We start from the raw sequence: 24,840 nt of genomic DNA, 5'->3' as shown, positions 1-24,840 counted from the left end.
CCGGGGAAGGCGCGCCCTGCCTGGCAGCCGAAGAGCCCGACCGTTCGGCGCTCCCGCGGACTCGTGGTGCTTTGCCTTCTGGCTGGGCCCCCATCGCCAGGGCGCCCTCACAGGACTTAGAAGACCGCTCGGACTTCTTCTTCTTCTTCTCACCTGACGGACTCCTTCCTTCCAGCCAGTTGGAGAGACTAAGGTGTTGGTCCCTGATGGTCCGTTCCGACATGTTCCTGCAAAACGCACAGTCCTTCTCCACCTGCGTTTTGTCCTCATGAAGGCAGTAGAGACATTTTGAATGCTCGTCCTCCTTCAACACATTCTGTAGCTGGCATCCAGGGCAGACCCTGAACAGCTTTCCGGGCGTCGCGCTTCCTTTCTCCTGGGCCATGTTCGGGTAGGCCGCAGAAACTTCTGGACTCCTCCAAGAAGCGTAACTCAATAAAATCTTCACCCTTGAGGGGCGTAGAAAAATCCGACATGGATCCCCGTTAATCGGATGTAGAGACGGTGGAGCTTGAGGCTCTATTTGACCGAAAAATGAAAAATTCTCTTTGAAAAAGGGCGAAAACGCAGCAAAAGCTCAAGAGCTAAGCACGAGGACTCCCAACACTTGAGCGTGAAGTAAAAATCTGAAGATGGCTGCCAGAGGCGGGGCTTGGGGAGAGGGTAGTCATTGGCTGGGGGCAGTATGACCCAGAGACCAGTGATTGGTTACTACTGAGAAAGACAGATCAGAAGCGAAACTGATACTGATTTTTTCTTTACCGAGGATTCCCAGCCTGACGGGGAATATTCATGAGCATGTGAATCCATGCCAGACCCCATGCTGGAGAACCAGGCATCTCTATCGATTCCCCACGTGTTGGGGAGTTTGGAGCGTTGTCAGGCTTCAAAGTCAACATGGGGAAATCAGTGGTGGGCTGCCTTTTAAGGTGCAGAGGGAAACATTCCTATATCTGGGATCCATGTGACATGGTGTCCCAGTGATCTCTTCACTAGTAAATTTCTCCACCTTTGGGCAGCTGTGAAGCGAGACATGGAGAGGTGGGCGGGATTGGGACTATCATGGATGGTACATCCAAATTCTATAATTATGGTGGGTCTCCCCAAATTTGTATTCTTGTTTCAAATGCTAACGGTGCCAGTGGCCATGCTTTTCTTGACGGAGGTGAAGCGTACCATGTTGCGTTTTTTTCTGGCCAGGGACAAAACATAGGATCTCATATGGGACATTAATTCGACCAAAGGAGAGGGGAGTGGGATTCCTTGGCTTGGCAAAGTACTACAAAGCGACCCAGCTGAGAGCCTTGGTGGATCACTTTAGCTCGGTGTCAGAGAAACAGTAGGTTGCAATGGACAATGAGGTACTGGCTCCGCTCATGCTGGACGAGTGGTTATGGGTCTCCAGAGACCACATTCCAAATAGATTCTTGCATCACCAGGTACTGGAGGTCCTGTGGTCCTTTTGGAAGGAGGGGGGCGATAACAGGTGTCTCACAACATGGCCATCCCCCTTGATCTGCATCTGGGCTCCTTTGCTCTGGGATGGGATTGAGGAGCCATTGGCGTTCCAATCTTGGTATGGGGCTGGGCTCAGCAGGCCGGGACAACTGAGTTGGGGGGGCCTTCATGTCTCTGCAAGGTGTGGAGGAGGCCCTCGGCCTATGTAAACTGTCACCCTTTCGCTTCCTACAACTAAAGGGGGCCTTGTCCGAGGAACGATGGGGGGATGGCCTCAGGAGGGAGTTGACAAATTTTGAAAAAGTCTTCATTACACAGAAGGGGCCCAAAGCGCTGATGGCTGAATTACACAAACTGCTTCTCCTGGCAACCGAGGGAACACCCCCCTTCAAGAGTCAAATGGGAACAGGACCTGGGTAGGGATATTGAGGACACACTATGGGCTCAAATGTGTAGGCGGGCTCAATGCTCTACTACATCGCTTCAATATAGACACCAAGCCCTGAAATTGTTGCATAGGTGGCATTACCCCTTCCCCCAGGGAGGATAGCCCGGATGAGGGAGGGATATGATCCACATTGTTGGAAATGTCATTGTGAAAAAGAGGATTATATCCACATGTGGTGAAGCTGTTCCAGGCTACACGCATACTGGAGGGGGGTATTGTCTTGGATAAAGGAGGTTGATGCGATCCAAAGGGATCTCGCCCCGTGGCTCGTTCTCATTGGTGTGAATACGGAGGGAGGGACTGAAGTGGAACAGGGCAATATGTTTCACATGTTGGTTGCAGAAAGATGTTGCTTGAGCCAAATGGGGAAAAGCCTGCAAATGCCGGTGAAAAAAGAGCAGCTTCCCTAAATCCGTGCAATATACGACATGGAATACTTAACCCACCTCTTAGCTGAATCCAGGTCTAAAATTGAGGGTGTATGGCTCCCATTCTTTGAGAAATATGGACGGTTGGACAAGTGAGGCTGGGGAATAGGTAGGGGATGAATGGACAGGAGAAGTGTGAGTACTGTGGAGTGATATTGATGGACCTGTTGCCCAAGTTGGCGACTCGAGGGGGGGGCCCATCTGCCCTATGTTCCAGCGTACCCAGAGGAAATACCCTAATTCAGAGAAGTGGCATCACTATGTGTCTGACTTTTGGGCGAGTCAAGTTTAAACATCCATGTCAGGGGAGAGGGTTGTTTTATAGTTGGGGTTAATGAGTAATTCACAATTGCTGCTTTGCGCTGTTATAATTAAAATGCCAATAAAATTTGATTTAAATAAAAAGAATGGGCTTCAACTGCTACTCTATAAGCTTAAAGCAGTGTCTGTTTCAGACAGGAATTGCATACGTATGCGTGTATATAAAATGCACGAAGCAGCATGTTCTCTCTTCTATGTTTAAATAGTATTCTGGGATCTTGTGCATGGATGCAGATGTTCAGTGTTTATGAATATAAATTAAGATCCCAACATGAAGAAAGAATGGGTACATGTTTTTGCATCTATGCCCATCTTCCAAACCAATCACAATGAATCATTACAACGTTAGTGTAGCTTAGCCCACATTGTGTTCTCCCAATTAAGTGCAATACACTGGACTTGGGCATAAAAAAACAATGTGATATACAAATAAGGTATAAATGGAGTCTCAATAATAACCACTCAGTATGCCGGCTAACTGCTGAAGCAATGTCTACCACATGGTTTAAAAAATAAAACACAATCTCTACAGAAAAACTCAGTTCATCTAAAGAAACACCAAAATACTGAAAAATGAATTCTTGCACTAGCCATCCTAAAGAGACATTACTACTCTCTTTGGTGTAGCCCGACACGTGCTAATACTTACTTTGTCCAACATCTGTCGAGTGTGTGCAGCAGAGACACAAAACCGAGCCCGGGCCTCTGTAATAGGAGTAGCTGGAAATCCCACTACGACAACTCCAATTCCTTTTTCCAGCATGTGTCGGGCAAAAGCTCTGAGGTGAAATGAAAGTGAACTAGTTATTACAAGAACTAAAAGGGGAATACAATAAACAGCCATAATAAAACATTGAACCTGCATTAAGGTACCTTTTCATTAACTCTTAATAATTGTTGCAATTTTAATAATCCACTCATTTGTTAGTCAGTTTTTGAGTTATAATAACTGCAGGTACTGACAAAAGTATTTTTTTTAAAAAACTGATACAATTAAAATCTGCTTATACCTATTGTATTTGAGAAACCATGTAACCAGAGGACTCTGAAGACAATATGGGATCAGGTTTCAGAATGACTGCAGTGTAACATTTATCAATTGAGTGTCGAGGAACTACTCAGTTTGTGGGTTGTGCTAATAATTACTGTTAACATTAACCATCATATATAATTTCCAAGAAAATAATAATTATCAGATGGGCCTCTTTAGATATCAGAATGCTGATGACAAGCAACTATCTAGCGGTGTCCTCTTTGGTGGATAACATCCGTCTATGGCAATGTCTTATCACAGCCAAGGACCGGACTCAATCTCTTAAACTAAATACTTCCAATATTAGGTCATTTCTGGTATCTTCTTCTACCCAATCCTTGTACCACCATTAGTATCATGTCCACCTTGGCTTTAGGCCTTCTGTAAAATCTTAATTCTATTTTTAATTTTAAGGCACATACTTCAGCTATTTTTACCAATGCATAAATTAAGCTGTATATAGTATTGCAATCTACAATGGAATACCACAGGTTTTGAAAATTTCTTTCATACTTATTTAGGACTGCAAGTAATTCAAGTCCCCACTTCAAACACAATGCTGCTATATCTTCCTCATTCAGGCATCATTCTCCACACCCGGTTCCTTCAGTCCCAGCTAGTTCAATGTGGGCTGGTGAATAGTGTGGCAGTAATCTCGCAATTCTTCACTTCAGTAACTTTTTGAGAATAAGTTCTGAAATCCCATTTTTACAAATGCTCAAGATGTAGTCGCGCGAAGGTTGCCGAACGCAATAATAACCGCATGCCGGTTTCCACTGCGGTCCGCCCCCAGACAACAAGCACAGCCCATAGAACGTGTCAGTCATCGCACTGAGGGTTCCTACTGTGATCCAGTCAGCAATATTAGCCGAATGAAAATTACTGCCGGAGGCGGTCTCCAGGGTGGTGTGGTCCTGGATGGAGAGGCGTGAGCAGTGGAGCAATTATGCACGCAAGAGGTGCCAAATTCACTGTGATTCGACCTATGCCCACATAGGCAGTAAGGAAGCAGAGGAGCGCTAGGACACAGGAAATAGGCAGCAAGTGGAACGGCTACATCAGTTACAGAAGGACAGAACCGCACGTCTGTGGCAACGGGTGCTTTGAGAGGACAACGCCACCTCCAGCCCCTAAATTGCAGTTGCACGTCGCAGGCCAACATATGGCAATTGTGGCCGACCGCAATGACTGAATTGGGAGTTAAGATCCGAGAGCAACAACCCTATTACGGACCAAACACTGGGGCGCCCTGCAAAATTGGTGCAGTGGATAACACCACAAACACTGCCCGGATGCCTGGACTGAATAAAAACAAGGTTGCTAGGCACAAGAGACTTATGAGGTCCGACTGAATAATAAAACACGTGGAAAGGAGGTGTGCCATTCTGTATAAATTGGGGCTACGCAAAGAAGAAGTGCGAACACTGCCGGCTTCCACAAATGCATTAAGCCATAAACTGGTGGTTGCGTAAAGGTCCTGTGTATATGTATGCATTCCAGTGGTCAACCGGCTAAGGATCATAAAGTGTCATCGAATCACAACTGATAGCCTCCGGCAGGCATAAGTAACTCATTGGAGGCAAGCTTGGACGGCATTTACCCAAGGCGAAGCACAAGCACGAAAGAAAACATTGGTGCACAGAAGCAATAGGCAAAGTGCTGGCATACCACAAATACATTTTATTGAGCAACAGTTGGGGCACAATATCTGTGGATAAAAACAACCGCTTACTGGAGAGCCGTCTTGTAGGGTAGTGGACTAGATGAGCAGGTTCACACTGAAGTACAGAGCCCCGATGAATTAAAGCAATCATGACATCTTAGTCCCAGAAAAGTAAGGCAAAGCAACCTACATTGGATGCCTTCAATAAGCACGCTACAGAGGCAGAAAATGTTGTTTCAATGACACCTCAAAGAGAGCAGACGCTCAAGAAAGGAGACCAACAGATCCTAAAAGCCATAGAATCTTTGAAAGAATCACTAGAAACTAAAATCGATGCCATCAGCATAGATGTAAACTTGTTAAGACAGGATGTGAGGTCATTAACCAACACACAGGAATATTGGAAAAGACAGTTACGGAGAATGCAAAGTGGCATAAAAGACACCGCTGAAGAAGTCAGGGTACTGCAACAGCAAGTGCGTAACTTGGAAGACCGAGCTGAAGAGGCTGAAGGCAGAGCTAGGCGTAATAATGTAAGAATTATTGGGCTCCCAGAAGGAGAAGGAGCGAACCAGACGGACTACATTGAGACCCTGTTGCAGCAGGAAATCGGTCCAGGCGCCCTGACTCAAGGCTTTACGGTCAAAGGAGCGCACTGCAGGGAGCCCTGCCAAGGCCAATCATAGCCCAGATATTGAACTACCGCCATAGGGAGAAGATCCTAGAATACTTCCGTAAAGGGGGAGCGATCCAACGAGCATCTGCTACGATAACTGCATATCTGGACTACACCCTACAAGTGCAGAAGCAACTTATGAGTTACATTGCTGTTAAAAAGATTATGGGCGGCTAACCTGAAGTACATGTTGCTGTACCCGGCTAGACTGAAAGTGCCTCACAAAGGTTGAGCCATTTTCTCTGATAACCCGAAAGATGCAAACACATGGATGGACACGCAAAATTTGTCAACTGGAGCAGAAGCGGGACCAAGTAACAACGAATAGACACGTGCAAAGGACTGGGACAATTGCAAGGTGGCAGAGGACCGTAAATACAGGATAAAGCCGCAGGTTGACCCCACAGTTGGACGTTTCTGGAGAACGAGTATTGCTAAAATGCAGGAGCCCATGACGTGGTGCTTGTTGAAAAGCACACTGCGCGGAGGCACTCTACTCCATGGATTTGATTGATTGTTCGGGTACTAGCAGTTATGTACCCGCCTACTGCGCCCACGCACCAGGACAAGAACCTGGAGCGACAGTGAGAAGTGGGGGATGCCTGAGCTCGAGGTATTGAGCTGGGCAATTGTTGGGAGGGGGCGGTGTTGGAGTAGTTAATTGGGGGTTGTTGAGACAGATTTCTGAACTCTGACCTGGTGGGCAGAGGTTCAGAAGGCCAGCCTAGTTTCTTGGAACAGGGTAACCTTCTGGACAAGCTAGACCAATCAAGGTAGCTTGGCGGCGGTCAAGACTAGGTCTTAGGAGGGGTGAGGGTGACTGAATGACCTCAATGAGCACACAGATTAAAGGACACTTACAAATCACTCCCAGTCAGGTGTAATTATATATATATATATATATATATATATATATATATATATATATATATATATATATATATATATATATTAATAATACAATTACATTTATTTCAAGGCCTTTGAGTTTCAACACACAAATCACAATAATACTTTTAAGCCAACACAATCCTATCTAAAAACATAAATACAAGACCAATAGATTCTAAAGGGTGAATGCACGAAATGGGTCCACAACCTAAAAGGGGGAGGAAGCAGGCAGTGCAAATAGTCTTTAGTCCCTTCTGCATCAAACACACTAAGAGGCAGTCCAATCCATAAGAAGAGTGGAGCCTATTGCTCCAATGCACTTGCAATGCTGGCGCACGCAGTAATGCAGATGGGCAAAACGGGGTCTCTTCAATGGTCTGCAGCAGCTCAGGAAGGAGGGTGAGGTGATGAATAGGTTCCCACTATTCGAGGAGGGCCTCCACTTGAGGGCAGAGTTGATTCCAAGAGTTGGAAATAGTTCGCACTAGCAGTGGAAAGGAGAGGGGCCACTCGTGCGTAAAAATGGATGGGGGCACTAGGGGCCACCAGTTAAGGTTGTGATTACTCACCAACCCCCGGTGCACTCCTTTACCAAACTGTGGCAGTCATGTCCACTTCGCTTGCAGGTTCAACTGCGGCAATTTGGCAGCTCTGCAGCTTTCAGCGACGAAGATACAGCATTGATTCCCAAACGGCACAGTGGCAATTTCTCTGCCCCTAGTGGATGGAACAGACAAGTTTCACTGATGCAGGCTTAAGGGGCAAGAGGGGCATAAAAGCAGCGCACCTGCAAAGTTCGTCACCATGGCTGGGCCACACGGTAACCGCGTATACTCCGGTTCGGGCGCACTCACTTTACTCCAGACCTGGGAATGCCACATGTATGGGTGTGAGAGTGCTGTGAACCAGGAGCTCGCGATGTACCAAGTTTCAAGGGCCTCCTCGAAACTGCTGCGGCATTAGGGCAAAACTCCTACGCAAGCTGGTCAGTCCACTGCTTGGCCCTGGGACACTTCCGAAGAGGCTTACTTGCAAGGTTTGATGAAGGTGCCGAGAATAGTTGGTCCCACTATTACAATGAGTCATACCGCCTTCGCAGACCTTCTATGATGACCAGACGCAAAGGGGTCCCATGGGACGACAGCGGGCTCAAGGTGCCAAACCTTCCAGTGGGTCACCAGCGGTTCCTCGACTCGGTATCTTAGTTTCTGTAACGCTCACCTGATTCCCACGGAGGCGCTGATCCCGGCTGGGCTGCTATCGTTTCTTCAATTGAGAAGCGTAGAGCTCGGACGACTCTCAGGACTGGGCTTCCTCTTATCGAATGTCTGACTTGCAGGGTAAGTTTTCTGCAGGTGGAAGAAAAAGGGTTAATCACCGTTTGATGGGATTCCTTCTCCCACCAATCGCCAGTTTCTCCCACAGCCTAGCTTTCTACTTGTCTCGGCGAGCTCTCACCTTAGGCGTATAAATGCTGAGCTCTCCATCCTGCGTCTGGTGCAGGGGTGCGTGGATTCCAGTTACGTCATTGGATGAGTTCAGTGTTGAGGCTCAAGTCTTTTGCGGCCTTAGTTGTGGCACTGGTGCTGGGATGCCGAAGAGCGATGCCGCCGTTACTGCACGAGCGGATGCCTGTAAGTATACTGTAGTCTTTAGGCTTTAAAAGATGGGCACCTCAATAATGTCCCTTTTCCTTTGTTTCAGGCCTCGGGATGCTGTGGGCGTAGTTTTCCATTGCCGCTGCACGTGCCGATGCACGTAAGTATAATGTTCGTTGGACGCTTTTAATGGCACCTCTAATAATGTCCTTTTTCTAGTTTTCAGGTGCCGGAATGCTGCGGGCTTTATATCCGTTGCCAATGCACGTGCCGATGCACGTAAGTATAATGATCGTTGGCCGCTTTTAATGGCACCTCTAATAATGTCCTTTTTCTAGTTTTCAGGTGCCGGGATGCTGCGTTTGATGCGGCCGCTTCTGCGCGTGCAAAAACTGGTAAGTTAAGATGAATGCGACTGCCTTCACCCGAACCCCTTTTTAATTATGTCCTTTGCCTTTCAGGTGCAGAGAAGCTGCCGAAGAGAAGGCCGCGGTTAGCTCCGTTGCAATCACGGATGGATCAGGTAAGCGGGCGCGGCTGCGAGCGAGTTGCACTTTTCTAACCTTATGTTTATTCTTTCCAGGTTGTGCCGGTGACTGGATTCCGGGATCTGGTAAGTATTGTTCTGTGTCTTTCTTCATCCACAGGTTGCTGCGCGGAAGCTGAAGATGACTCTGGACCTGGAATGCAGGAGCCGACTCGGTGAGCGTCCTGCTGCTGCTGCAGAATAATGCGAAGCACGTGTTTTCCATCGAGCGTGGTTTAAATAGCAGAGAAGTGCTTCCAGTGTGTGTTTTTCCACCGGTTCCACCCAGGTAAGAAAAGAGTTCCTGAATGGAGGGAATAGTTCCTCCCAGCCCTGATGGCTGGGGACTTCAACCAGACTGGATTGTTCTGGGTAAATATGCAGCATTGTCTGCCTCAGGTAAGTCCACCCAAGCATTATTACACTGTTTATCAATATGAGCCCGGCGCCTATGGCGCCGGGACTGAAACCCTTCATGAACCTGGCGCCAAAGGTGCCAGTACACGGTCCAAAGGGCCCCTGTAGGGGTCTGCTGGGTCCGGAGTAGTGGAAGACGGGTCTGCTTCCGAGGGCACTGGGCCAGTCCTGGCCCCTCGGGAGTAGCACCCATGACAGTTTCAGGATACTTGGATCCTATCCATCGTTCAGCGAGAACTCCAGAGATCGACATGGTATGGGTTTTTGGAGCCTTCTCTTATCCAACACCTCCTTTGTGCCCAAATGACGAGGACCCAATGGGAGATCTGTTCACATACAGGCATACCATAAGTGGACCAATCACGGATCACGGTGGTCCCAGGCATTCACAGCACCTCAGACTCTCTTGCACCCAAGATGTGTATTGGAACCAGACGTTCCAGCCCACATCCTAGGGGCACACCACAAGGGATTCATAAGCCTGTGAAAGCTTGCCGTTTCGCAGGAGAATGCATGCCCAAATAAGGACTGATCTGGGTCGGCTCGACCTGGGGAAGGTGAAGAGGCAAGATGGCCAAAGGACAGGACAAAGACCATCGTGGCATTGCAATTATGGAGCCAGGCCACCTTTTCGTGCTAAAAGCGGCAATCACGGTTTACCTGGCAGGAAAGGGTTAAAAATTATACGAAATGATAAGCTGCCACCAGCTCTGTCCAAGACACATCTGCACTTCTCCTAAAAAATCCTTCGAGAGTATCTAGGGCCTTTGGAAATTACTATAGACCCAAGTGCACTGTAATGTAAGGTACATTGTACACTTGTTACAGGTTGCAGAAAAGTTGCAACACTGACAAGGACCAAGGGAAACAGTCTGCCAGTACTGACTTTCTTTAAGCGCATGTCAGTTTCCCCATCAGAAGTGAGCGAAAAAGCCCAGGAGTGCAGCAGAAGGCTGGGCTCCTCTGGTAGTCAGACTAAGGTGTTTAAACAAAGCAAAAAAGTTGGGGGGTTCACAACTGGAGGGAAAATTACACACAAAATGAAAATCTTTCTTAACAGGGGACAGGGGTTAGCCTCTGAGTCCACATTGTATATGCTGAACTTGTACTTGAATATTGGATTGCAGAGAGGTGCTTGGAGGTATAGGTATGATGGGGAAACTTAGAATACCATCCTGGAACGTCAGGGGCCTTAACAGTTATATAAAACGTAACAAAATAATGACTTACTTAAGGCGTCAGAAAATTGACATTGCGCTCCTGCAAGAGACTCACCTCACAAAGGCACTGTCAATACCTCAGAGTGCTTGAGACCTTTCAAGATAAAGAGGGCAGGATGTTGGTACTGCGAGGGCGGGTTGCACATAGGGAATGCTGTATAATTAACACATTTGCGCCAAACCAAGAGACTGTGGCTTATTTTTGCAAGCTATACCCATGAATAAGCCCACACAGATGGTACATTGATATGGGGTGGGGACTTTAACTGCACGCTTAACCCTATATTAGACATATCTGATGATAAAAGTACACACCCGGCCCCCGCCGCCAAAGCGCTGGGCACATTGTTGCAAACTTTTAAGCTTTTGGACATATGGCGGACACTGCATCCGCAGGTCCGCGGATATTCGCATTACTCTGCTCCCCATGACACCATGGGGGAATTTGAGGGGGCGGAATATAAAGCACAAGGGTTATCGGGTCATGCCCTGTTGGTGGCTATGTGGCGAGTCCCCCCACTGGCCCACGCCGAGAGCACGTGTGGAGACTTAGGAGTGAAGCCCTGGGAGATGTAACATTACGGGAACAGCTAAGAGAAGAGGTGCAGGATTTCTTCACGCTTAATATAGGTAGTGTGGAATCAGCTGGCACGTTCTGGGAGGCTTTCAAAGTGGTGATCAGGGAACAGCAATCGCCAAGGCTAAGGGGGTTCAGGCCGCAATAGAAAATGACTTACGCAAGGCGGAAATAAAATTAGAAACCATTAATGGGCATGGAGATCTCCCTGGTAGGAGCGCCCGAGAGACTGTAGCCCTGCAGCAGGAATGTTTAGTACATTGGTACAGGTTAGGTCAATTTAGTTTCTTTTAAAAAAAACAGTTTATTAGTTTTCCAACTTGTCAACCATACAGCACAATAAACCATTGCACATATTGATTTGCACGTACAGTTTCATGTCACATTTTTCCTTACTCCCAACCCCAAACTCCTGCCCTCCCCCCAGCCTACAGCCCACTCCGCTCTTCCTCCACCTGCCCCTGCAAACGTGTCCTCCACTACTCCTCCCCTGTAGAACCATCTCTACTCGAGCTATCTCGGTCTGATATGGATAATGTCGCTACCAGTTGTCTCCAAGCGACCAATGTGTCTGCCTCCGCATCCCCTCTCTTCCCACCACTTTTTGCCATACCATTGTTTCGGCATTCGGCCATTTCTTAAGATTTTGCCACCAGACCTGTGCCGGCGGTCTCTTACGCGCTTTCCAACTAATTGCTATTCAACATTTGGCAAGTATATACACCAGGTCTTTCAATTTGCTCACATGTTTAGCTTTACGAGGCCTGGAGAAACCCCCCCAACCCCCAACAGGCATGCCCAAGGGGAGCTCACATCCAAATTAATCTCTTTGCTTGCCATCATTTGAGCCACCTCCCTCCAAAACTCGCCTATTTCGGGACATGACCAAAACATGTGTACCATTCCTACATCCCCTTCCCCTCATTTCGGACATGTCTGTGGACCTGCATGGTTAAACTTAGCAATTTTCTTGGGGGTCATGTACACCCTATGGGTGAAGTACAACTGAATCTGTTGCAACCGCGTATTTCTCGACACCTTTTTGTGGTATTTTTGCGCTCTGATCAACAGACCGTCTTCCACTGCTTCCCCCACATCCTCCTCCCAGTTAATTCTGGTCTGGACCACCTCTTTCCCTACCTTAGCCATCAGCAACTCGTATATGCGGGAGACCTTGTGGCCTTCTTCAGACACATCATATAATGTTTCTATTACTGCATCTGTCTGTTGGGTCAACACCGCATCGGGCCAGGTACCTTTTATAATCCTCACCAATCTGGAATATGTAATATGCTGTCCCTGATGCAACCCTGTGTCCTCCACCAGTGTACTGAATTCCTTAACCTTTCCAATGAGCCACGCATCCCCGATTGTCGCTATGCCTACCGGTTCCCACTTCCTTCTGATGTTCAGCCTGATTTGCTCATCTACTCCTTCTAGCGTCACTAACGGTATCTGTGGGGAACACAGGTACGGGTTTTCCATTACCTGGTAAACTCTAGACCACATCTTCCCTCCCAGGTCTAGTAATCTGCCCTCTACCGCCCTTCGTTGTTTTGGCAACCACATTCATTCAATAAGGGGCACTTTCAGCACTCAACTTCGACTCAAGTGTTTGTTCCTCCGATAGCCACCTTGCTACATATTGGAGTTGAGTAGCCAGATAGTATACTTCGAAGTTTGGCAATCTAATGCCTCCCTGCTCATATGAGTTTTGTAACTTCCACAATGCCATTCTATTCCTGGAATTATGCCAGATGAACCATGTGCATATGCACTGTAGTTTCGAGAAGAATCGTTTGGATATTATATGTGGGACATTAGCAAAATAGTGCAATAGCCTGGACAACACCACCATCTTTAATAGCGCCACTCTTCCCATCATAGTCAATGGTAGTTTGGCCCAAAATTTCATGCTGTTTTCTATCTTTGATGCCGTTTTTATAGTGTTTTTCTTGGGTTCGTCTTTAGTTTTATGATATACATCTATCCCCAGGTATCTGAACGTCTCCGTTTCCCACTTTATCTGTAATACCGTCAGTTTGTGTTTTGGCATTCCTACATACCTCCCCAGGGGAAATATACTAGACTTTTTAGGGCTAACTGTTATACCAGACAACCTTGCATACTGTTCCATAACTTCCAGGATGAATTGTAGGTTCTCTTCTGGGTATTGTAGGTACAGTAGAATATCATCTGCATACATCGATATCAAGTGCTGCCCTCCCATTGTGCGGATTCCCACTTCCCCATATTGTTAACTTAAATATGCCGCTAATGGTTCTAATGCTAGGATGAAAAGCATCAGGGACCACAGGCATCCCTGTCTGGTGCCCTTACTCAGTCGCCATTGTTCTGAAATGCTAGTGTCCGTTCTGACTCGTGCCACTGGCTCACTGTATAATTATAGGACCCATCTCCAAATTCTTCCAAAACCGCCAATAGCCAGGGCCATTTAACCGAGTCGGAGACTTTCACCGCATCCGGTGAGATTATAGCCGCCTCTTGCGTGCTCCCCTGGACATAATCTATGACATGATGAAGTCTCCGTAAATTGTTGGAAATGTTCCTGCACGAGACACATCCGGTTTGGTCTCGGTGTATGAGTTTCTTTATTATTGGCCTCAATATAATAGCCATCACAGCCTTCAGGATCTACCTGTCCTGATTGAGCAGGGAGAGCGGTCTGTAGGACCCGCAGTCCGGGTCTGGTTTGTTGGGTTTAAAGAGGGGAATATTGATGGCCTCCCTCAGAGACCTGGGCAATGTGCCTGTGTTAAACGCCTCATTTAGCATAGCTACCAGTGGGGGTTTGCAGGGGGGGTGGGGGGGAGTATTTCTGTCTTATAAGCTTTGTAAAATTGACTAGAGAGTCCATCCATCCCTGGGGTCTTGTTGGTGGGCAGTAGATTGATTACTTGTTGTAGCTCCTCCGACATTATTGGGACCTCTAGTTTCTCTCCATCTTCCTCCTCGAGTTTGGGGAGTATGATTTTTTATTAGAGTTTCCGATATGTCTATCTCTTCTTCTTCAGCAGGGTCTGCGTATAATCTCTTATAGTATTCACAGAAGCATTTGTTTACTCCTTCCTGAGTTTCTCTTATCTGACCATCCATTCCTTGCATTGCTCCAATTGTTTGTCTAGGGGTCACGCTTTTGTATAACCAGGCTAGTAATCTGCCTGGCTTGTCACCTTCCGCGTGTTGCCTCTCAACATATTTCCTATAGCTTAAGTTGCTTAAACTCTCCCAGCGTTCTCTACATTCTAGTTGTAATTGATTTATTATCTTTGCCTCCTCTCGGGATCACGTGCCCTGTAGCATCATTGTTTCTAACTTCCTTTCTGCATTTTGTAGTTCCCGTGTTATGCCGCCTTGCAACCCCTTTGATTTAGATATTGCCACTCCCCCCATTACCACTTTAACCGTCTCCCTCAATGTCCCAGCCAATTCTACACTGCGTGTGTTATGTTCGAAATACTCTTGTATTTCCTTTCTCAGGTCTTCTCTAAACACTGTCTTTCAATGCTTTCGCCCTAAGTTTCCATGTCGGGATTCTGGCTCTGGGTGGCAGAATCTGCCACGTTACCACCAGTGGGGCATGGTCTGAAAGGACCATGGCTTTTGAATGCTGCTTGTGTCACTTCTTTCATCCACTCCGTTCCAATAAATATATAATCTAGCCTGATGTACAGGTTCTGTGGGGCAGAGTAGTGCGAGTATTCTGACTTGTGGGTGGTGCAGCCTCCATACATCTTCCAGCTGAAACGCTTTTAACAGGGTGTTTAGGGCCTTCGCTGCCAGGATCGGTTGTGTCACCTTTTTGTCCGACCTGTCAATCGCTGGATCGAGGGTACAATTAAAGTCCCCACCGCACCACCACCCCGTCCATATATGGGATTATCTTGGTATATAGGGTCCTAATGTAGGCTGTAGTATCTTGATTCGGGGCATAAATGTTGATAATACTCACTTCTTTATTTTCTACCAGCCCCCTTATCAATGCCATCCTGCCGTCTTTGTCTATGGTAGACTGGAGTAGCTTGAACGGGACATGAGGCGCTATCCATGTTATAATCCCTCTAGCGTACACTGAATAGGTCGCCCCTAGGGTTATCCCTTTCCATTTCTGTGTTATTGCATCCTGCTTTTCCTTGGTTAAGTAAGTTTCTTGCAGCAATGCAATATCTATTTTCTGTCGCTTCAAGTACATCATAACCCTGTTTCGTTTAATATAGTTAGAGAGCCCCCTCACATTCCAGTTTGCTATCCTCAGTTCGCTCATCTTAGCCATTGTCTACTCCTCCCTGCTTCATGTCTGCCCTCACCCCCTCCTCTTGCTTCCCAGCTTGTGTTTGTAGGCTTGTTCCCCTTTAACTTCCCCAGAACCCCCCTGCCCCTCCTAACCTAACCCCAACAATTGCCCAGCTCCATAACTGAATCTCAGGCATCCCTGCTTCTCCCTCTTTTCTTGGCATTTGCCAGTACTATGAGCGCAGCAGGTGGATACTTTGCTACCAGTATCCCAACTAATTAACCTACTGGGGGTAAGAGCTCTTCCTGCCCTGCCCGATCTAACTCGGCGTGCGTTGCTTAACGTTCTTAGTATCAGGTCATAGAGCCTGCTTATCTGATAGTCCAAGTGTCTGTCTCCCTTCCTCTTGTTACTCCCTCCTCCCCCTAAAATATACATAAGGTCCCCATCGGCGTGTCACTTCTCACTTTCTGCTTCGTTAAGGTTCTGCTGCTCCGTCGGCATATTCTAAGCATCCATCCAGTTGTTGACGTCCTCTGGGGTTTCGAAAAACATGGCCCGCTCTTTGTAAAGCACCTTCATCATGGCCAGATACAGTAACAAAAACTTGAGTTGGGCCGCTCGCAGTCTTCTTTTTACTGCCCCATCGTTCGTCTGTTGCTTTTTGCACTAAGAAGGTGTAGTCCGGGTACGCTGTGATGGACGCCGACGCTCTATCAATGGTGCCGCCTTTCTGGAAATGTTCCAATATTTTCTCCTGGTCCTTAATAGTTCAATATCTTGGCTATTATTGGCCTCGGCAGGGCACCGGGTTGGGGTCTCCTTGTCAGTGCTCTGTGTGCCGTTTCCACCGTAAATCCTTGGGCGAGCAGGCCTGCTCCTATTTCCTGCAGGAACATGTCTTCTATGTAGTTGGTCGGGTTCTGCCCTTCCTCACCTTCCGGGAGCCCAATGATCCAAACATTGTTGTGCCTGGCCCGGCCTTCCGCTTCTTCAGCCCTGTTTTCCAAGTTTCGTACTTGCTGTTTCAAGATGAAGACCTCTGAGGTGTCGTCCTTGCAACTGCTGGTATTAGCTTGCACCTCTTTCTACTGCCCAGTGCGTTCTGACAACCCTTAGACATGAACAAGATGTCAATCTGCATTGTGCCAATTTTGAATTCTAGAGACGCTTTCAGTTTGGCAACAGCCACCAGTATTTATTTATTTATCCATTAGTCCTTGTGTGTCCCCTCCCAGCGATTCCTGTGGCTGCGTCTGTGTTCCTCCCACCACTAGGGCGGGTCTGGTAAACATGTCCAGGGATGTCTGTTTCGCTTTGTTGTTATTTGCCTTGGATGACACCGTTTTCGCTTTATCTCTGGTGTTTTTTTTCTTGCCCAGCATCTGTGGTTGTGCTGGCCCTTCGCGCCTTACTCTGCAAGTGGTCTGCCTCCCAGCGGTTTTGTATTTGGCCGTGTCAAGCGGCTCTTCTTCGTTATCCTTTACTCCGTGCCTGGGCCAGTCTCCTGGTTGTTGGGTCTGTCTCCTGCTGCTGAGAGCTTGTTTATGTTCTTTATGTGTTCTGCTCTTCCTTCCTCCTCACCACTTTCCAGCTCGCTGCGGGCTGCTCTGCGAACCCCCTTTGCAATGCATGCCCCCTCTGCATAGGTGGGGCACCTAGTCCTGCATTTTACTACATTCTTGGACTGCCGCCGTTGCCCTGGTGTACTGGCGGGCTTAGAGTGGGTGCACACAATGGAGTTCAGATCAGCCTCTGATTGTTGGTAATAGTGATATCTCGCTGCGCCCAGGGAGCTCTAGTGCCCTCGGCTTTAGGAGGAGCGCTGCTCAGATGTCTTTTTGGGGGTGCGCAGCATGTACCTTTACTTGGATGTGTACTGGGCCGCCATGAGGTTGCTCTGTTGTGCACCCAGGGTACACCTGGCAGGGGATTTCAGGGTCAATCTGTAATCATGCAGTCAGGGGCCCGCCGTGAGCTTTGCTGCGTTTGGTCGATCGTTTGCAAACTCCGCCCGGCAGTAGCAACATGCATAGACAGGGTGCAGCAACCCTGTTCACACCAAATGGATTGCCATCAGGTCCATGCAGCCCCTGCTGTACGTCACTCGTTGCCTTATAGTGTTGTGCCTTGCTCCCTGCATGCAGAACAGTTGTGCTAAGGCTCTCCCTCTGGGTCCTTGTGGAGCTGTAGGTTCCAGTCCTTATTAGCCTGGCTTTTGTGCCCACTCTGTTCGTGTTTCATCTGTGACTTTGGTGGTGCCGCCCTCTCACTCATTCCGAATGTTTACGAGTCTCTACGAATTCTTTCACTCTCCTCCGTTCTGCATGCAGTGCAATTTATTGCTATACATCCAAAATTGCCCGTGTTGTGCTGCTTTCGGTTCCTCTAGCTTGACAAGTATACCTTGCCACAGCGGTCGTGTCAGTTTCCGCACTGTGGAAAGAGTGTTCGGTGTATCCCTTTGTTTGCTACTGTTGCTTTCCAGCGAATGCCACGGAGTGCTCTCCCGTCTCTTCTTTCCCTTACTCAGCTGGCATCTCAGTGCGCTGTCGCGCCCCCTTCTGGCACTCGACCCACATCCTCTGAATCTGCATCTCCTGGTCATTTCCATAATTTTCTTCTCGCACCGCCGCGCTTGTACACAGAGTTCGCACACAGTTTCTGAGTCCACAGATCTTCTCGGCGGCGGCTTCAGTGTTAACCAGTGCCGCTGGTCAGACCTCTTGCAATAAAGTGAGATTGCAGCCTTCCTTCTGATCTCCCCAGCTCGTTGCTCTAATGTCGCTAGCCGGGCTTCGGTCTGCCATACCTCTCCCGATAGAATCCTATGTCTTGAGCTTAACGCCATTTGGTATCCGCTCCGATGGGAGAATCCTTCTTCGGGTGGAGCACAGTTCTTTTCTTCAGTTAATGCCTTCTGTTCCCCGCATGTTCCTACAGCAGCTGTACCAGCTGCAGGCAAATTATGTCAGTTTTCATGCCTCTACGCACCAGGATCATGTAGGATCCGCGGGAGCTTCAGGAAAGCACCTATCTCATTGCTCCTTGGCCACACCCCCATTTAGGTACATTCACGGATCTACGTGATGCGACCGCAGCCGATTTTCCCGCGACGGAAAAGTTTGCATGTGAAAAGTACGAACCACAAAAGGTTCGTACATTTCCCGTGCAAACACACGTTCAAAACCCCTACACAACCAAACCCCGACCCACACCCACAACACCCCCACCCACAATGCCCCCCACCCACACCCCCAACATAAACAAATCCTACTTACCTTTTCTTCACGCCGAGTCCCTGCGGCGCCAGTTCCCTTTCACTTCCGTGGATCTGGAACCGACGCTGCAGGGTCCTTTTTGTTTTTTTTAATTTTAAGGAAGGCTGCAGGGGTTTCCGCACTACCCCTTCCGCACTATACTCTAAAGTATAGTGAGCGGGGTGTTGCGGGGGACACACCTGCAGCCCCTGTTTGCTTTCTCGGGTGTGCTGTGGGGTTGTCCCCGCAACACCCTGCTCACTATACCACACAGTATAGTGAGCAGGGTGTTGCAGGGGACAGCCCCACAGCCCCATTTTTTTTTTTAATGTCGGGTGTGCAGCGGGGTTGTCACCTCCAATCCCATGCTACCACCAAAAGATCCAACTTTTGGTGTTCAAACCTTTGGTGGTAGCTTTTTCTGGACTTTGTGCATTCAGACTTTTTTTGGTCCGTTCCTTCAATTCCGAATGTACTTATCGGAAATATGCCGAACGGCAGCACGCCGAAGGGGATAAACCAGGACGCTTGCTAGCCTGGTTGTACAAAAGGGAAACAGAGCGGATCATGATCCGGACACTTACAGCAAAGAATGGGAAGGTCTGCAAGACATAACAGGATATAAACAGATGTTTCTGCGATTTTTATAAGATTTTATACTAGGAGACATCAGAAACCCAAGAAGCAGAGATAGCGGAAGCCCCAGAATTTATAGAACTTATAGATCTTCCAAAGCTAGATGTAGTTGAGATGGCGAAGCACGAAGCCCCCATAACTAAAGAGGAGCTGGACCACACCATACAGGGGTTACCGTCAGGGAAGGCTCCAGGCCACAGACGGACTACCAAGTGAGTTCTATAAAGAATTCATGGTAGCGATCACGCCCCAATTGTTAACAATGCTGAACGAATCCCTTGATAAAGGCGTCTTGCGGCTGTCATTAAGGGAGTCAATTATAGTCCCATTATTGAAGCCTGAGACGAGTGTGGCTCTTACAGATCGCTCTTGGTGCTAAATGAAGACGAGAAGATATTGACAGCTCTGATGGCTAACAGGTTGAAGCCAGTAATTCACAAACTTATAAATCCGGATCAATCAGCCAATGTTCCAAACAGTAATATCGCATTTAACCTAAGGGAGTTGTAACAATCATCGACCACACCCAAGATAGCACCCAACTAATGGTGGTAACCTTGCTGGACGAAGTTAAGGCCTTTGACTCAGTCAGGTGGCCATAGTTGCTAGTGGTGCTAAAAAGTTTCTGTATCAGCCCTACTTAAATCAAATGGGTAAAGCTTCTATATAGCAACCCGGTTGCGAGAGTTAAAACAGGCACCACAATATCAGAGCAATGGGAACTAAGCAAAAGCACAATACAGGGTTGTCCGTGGTCTCCCATGTTATTTATATTGGCCTTGCCTTGGCTAGCAGTATATTTAAGGAAGGAATATCTTGAGGCGGGCATCAGAATAAGGGGTAGCACATACCCGATCTCTGTATGCGGCTGACATGCTTCTTTATCTGCAACAACCAGAGACCAATTTACAAGATATATTGGATGTGTTTGAGCGCTACACAGATCTTTCAGGGATTACAATAAATGCACAGAAGTCAAGCATATTTCCCCTGGCGGGGTACAGGGACTCCCTATGAGCACGTTGCTGGTGTTACCAATAAAATGGGAAATTGACACATTTGGATACCTGGGAGTTGATATTTTCCACAATCCTAAAGTAGAACATGCTGAGAACATGTTGAAGGCGATGAACAAAATAGAGAACTCCATGAAGTTTTGGGCCAAACTGCCTCTCAGATTAACGGGTTGGGCCGCGTTTTTGAAAATGGTAGTGCTTCCAAGGTTACTTCATTATTTCACAAATGTCCCGTATAATATACCCAAATGGACATATGGAATAACAATATTTTGTGTTTCATATAGCATCACGTAACAAACTTTTTTCAAAATCCTTGTAGCATATGTTACTAATTATGCAATATGCTCCGAGAGGCGGGGGCATTGCCGAGTCAGGTAATGACCCGGGGCCCATAGTTATAGACTCGGGAATGTCCCTGCCACAAGGGGAATTTTGCTATTAGTACCCCGGCCCGCAAGATCTGCATGACCGGGGCACTAAAAGCAGTTTTTTCTGTCCCAAAACGCTGCAGCGTTTCGGGACAGAAAAAAAAAATAATAAAAAAAAAAGACCAAGAAAATGGCCACTACTGGGAAACGGAAAAAGGAGTCAGTTTTCCCTTTCCATGGTGGCAATCGGGAGCGGACGCGTTGGGAAAATAAGTGTTCCCAGCGTGTCCACTCCGAAAGACAGAGAAGAAGGTAAGTGGGGTTGGTAGGTGGGGGTGGGAAAAGAAAATTTAAAAATAAGACGCACCAATATACAGACTAATTAGTGTTTTTGTATAGCAGATAGCTACCATTCCATTTATATGTCTATGCCCTACGGAACTGTGAAAACTTGGGAAAAATACATATTGTGTGAAAAACATTGTAGCTGTCGGAATTTCTGTTGCCCTAATGCTATGTATGAGTAATGCCAGGCATGTTCTATACCAATAATTCCTTGCAGGCAAGTAAATGATGTTGCATCCCTTCTCTCCACTTATAGGCTGTTAGAAATGGTAAAGTAATATAGGCCAAGCATGACATTTGCCTAGTCAAAATCATTAGAGGGTAAATTAATATTTGCGTTTTATAATGTGTCACTGCTTTAAGGTGCTTGTGTGACTTATGTACAAAGAATAGGAAACTTGGGATGAGGTTATTAATCCAAATAGCCTGCTTACAGTCAGTATCCCACTTTTGAGCCGACAGTTGGGTTACATGGTGTGGGTGATGCTTTTACCAAGGTGCCATTACTAACAGAAATGCTGGTGCTTGAATGTTATTCATAGTACAACAAACACAAAAAACGTGAATGTAGGTACAGGTTTGGGACAGTGCCAAGGTAGACAGATTCAAGGATGTCAGATAATAGCTAAATGTGGCCTGGAGTGTAAGCTAGTCATAAGGTATACGTGTGATAGATTCATGTATAAGAGTGAAGGGTGGGGAGGAAAGGTTCTTTGATTAATGTGTGCAGGCAAATCTTAGTTAGCTCTTCAGTTCATGGAGCCAGATTTTCATATTCCTTTTTCTTAATCTCTTGAGAGTTTGTCTATTCGATTTTTAAGGTTTTTAAAAGGTCACGCTTGCAAAGTGTGTTAATAGGCTAGACCGAAATATACAGACTAATTAGTGGAAGTTGGCTTTATTAAGTGAGAAAGCAAATTTCAGGTAAAATGTGGATTGTGCCTTACTTCTTCAGAAGGGGGGAATTGTCTGTGTGCAGCAAGAACAAGAAGGGGAACCCCGTTGCTTCCCATATTAAGACTGGCAGTTTCTAACAGAGCCAAGCCGACTCCAAGGTGAATCCTAAGAGGCTCCCCAGTGGCATACACACACTGTTCCTCACCGGGTTGCCCATGACAATAGAATAAGAAGAATAGTCATAGCTGTGAGAGGCTTAGGCAAATGTAGAAATGAAGGCTCATTGGGAGTGTATGGCGGAATACTAATGGCTTGTGTCTGGAGAATTCAAGAAGGAAAATAATCATGCAGGCTGCATTTCCTTGGATTTTGCCTCCTTCACACATGCTTGTCTTGCCTATGCCTAAGTACTTTGAAGGTGGATGGGTTTGTGTGGCTTTCTGCATGGCACCTACCTTTCAAGTGGATTTGGTTAATACACCGTCCTGTCCTCAAAGAAAATAAAAAGTGGATCAGGAGATACCCCATTACTGTGGGACAAACGATCTACTCTCACACCACACAAGGTAGTAGAGAAGCCACAAATAGATATATACACGTGAGGATTCAGCAAAGAGTGGCATGATGGTGGGACCCCCTCAAGAAACAGGGTTTGGAGGCCTCCATAGGGGTGTTCAAAGACAAATTAAAAAACACTGAAGGAAGCAATAAGACTATTCAGGGAAGATTTATCAGCAGCAATCGCAGAAAAGAGGAAAGAGATAGAGCACTTGGGTAACAGATTAACTGATATAGAGGTAGAACACAATTTAAAATTGAGCAATTCTGAGAAGGCTACTACTGCCACAGTTAAGACTCTCACGCAGACGGTCAAAGAGCTACAATCCAAATGTGAAGAGTTGGGGCACCGATGTAGATGAGATAATGTCAGGATAAAGAATCTAAAGGAAGCATTTGAGCTTTGAAACATCAAGGAGTGCGTGTCTGCCCAAAATCGCCTTTATTGGTGTCCACCTGAATGATTGAAAAACAGAAATAGATGGGGCACATTGAGGGGGCAGACCCTGAAACAATCCTGGACCAGCCCAGAGAAGTGTAGTCAAACTTCATAACTACAAACTCAAATGAAATGTATTAGCTAATGCCCATAAAAAGAGGTACATTTTGTTCTTGGATAGTAATCGAGATATTCAACAATATCTCCCAGGTCACTCTGGCAAGAGGGCAGAGCATGAAGCCTGTTATGGAGCAGCTCATCATGAGAGGCATGGGCTACCGATGGCTTTTCCTGTCGGGCATAAAGTTTAAATTAAATAGATAAAACACAGACCAAACGTTAGATGATGGCTTGTACGCGTTACGATGCAAGGATAAATCTCCAAGCAACGGCTAATAAAAGAAGTAGCTGTAACCAACAAGAACAGTGATTTGGGTGGGCGGCTGGCCTGCTAGAGAAAACAATATGGAGAAGATCAGTACTGAATAATGGTACTTCTTGACAGTTGCAGCCAACTAGTAGGGCTGCCACTTATGTGTGGCCGGCTGGAGGATGTGATGTCACTTAAAGATAAACTGACCGGTTGATCAATCGTCTGGCTAACAACAAAAAAAAATCCCAAAACTCAAGATCAAGCCAAGAACTATTGTCACGCAGAATGCAGGCTCTGCTCCTTGACAAGAAGAAGGACGTATATTTCTGAGAGTAGACACAGGGCCTTCTTGATGGAATGTAGTTGATCTGCGATTTGCAGCTTGTGGAAGATTTGACTTTGAGAAGCAGATGGAATGTTGGGTACGTCGGAAAATCGGGCCATTCCCAATAGTATAGAGAGTTTCTTCCATCATGTTAGGCAATCTATCTGGGTGGCAGAGGGGAAGGAAAACAGTAGCTTGAACATGTTCTTGCGTAGACACAAGTTAACCCACTTGGATTGCACCTAAATGACAGCTATAACAAGACAATAAATGCCCAGCTCCAGTTCCTTGGACCTCCTACAAGTTAATTGGTGAAGATCTGGTCAAATACAAGGGGGTTTGAATTTGCCGTCCACGAGACATAAGCTCTTCCTGCAATTATTAACCAACATGCGTGATATCATGTGTTTGCATGAGGCACACCTGAGAGAATCAGACCAATATAGGCCCCGGCATAAGGAATACAGCAATCAATTCCATACAGGAATTGATACCAAAGAGGTGGGGTTGCAATATTGCTCAGCTAAGGGTTTGCCTCCCCCCAAGAGGTGATTAGGAATAAGAAAGGTAGCTAATCCTATTAATGTGGCTACTGTGTAGGAACTCAATCAGGGGCAAGAACTATTTCTCTTGAGATTTCAGTGCTAGAATCAGCCAAAAGCAAGATCCACTACTTCAATCAATGGTGGATGTGGTGCAATGGCAAATTAAAAACTAAAATAAACTCCCATGTTCATAGATCATATTCCCAGATTGACCATATTTTTCCCTCCCCCACACTGTATAAGAACACTACTGTAGCAGAGATGGGATGGGGTGATCTCAATTTCTGATCATGTACCAGGGGAAAAAAATTAAATTAAAAAAAATTAAAAAAAAAGACTACTCCCAAAAAACACTATCCCCAAACAAAAAAAAATAACTTTCCGCATACACTTCTCACACAGAAACCCACAAAACCACTTCTCGCACAGCAAACCGCATGTACTTCACCATACTGCAACAAAAGACAACACATAACCCGTATCAACACCACATGGGAACTCTCACCAACCCGATAACCGCACTCATGCTTAGCGAAAACCGACCTGAAGCTGCCAACAAAACAT

At 46.7% G+C, this 24,840-nt stretch overlaps 1 protein-coding gene across 1 annotated transcript in view; it reads right to left on the bottom strand.

The window, feature by feature from the left end:
• Positions 1-24,840, bottom strand: part of LOC138467978 (serine palmitoyltransferase 3-like) — a 1,426,144-nt gene that overhangs the window by 110,601 nt on the left and 1,290,703 nt on the right. Inside the window, exon 11 of the mRNA XM_069608333.1 lies at positions 3,305-3,434. Coding sequence (XP_069464434.1) covers positions 3,305-3,434 — 130 coding nt within the window. The remainder of the gene's footprint in view (positions 1-3,304; positions 3,435-24,840) is intronic.

Source organism: Ambystoma mexicanum, chromosome 4q (genome assembly GCF_040938575.1).
Source record: "Ambystoma mexicanum isolate Mex_15411 chromosome 4q, UKY_AmexF1_1, whole genome shotgun sequence".
Taxonomy (NCBI): domain Eukaryota; kingdom Metazoa; phylum Chordata; class Amphibia; order Caudata; family Ambystomatidae; genus Ambystoma; species Ambystoma mexicanum.
The sequence above is the reverse complement of the archived record's forward strand: the minus strand, read 5'-3'. Positions and strand labels throughout refer to the sequence as shown.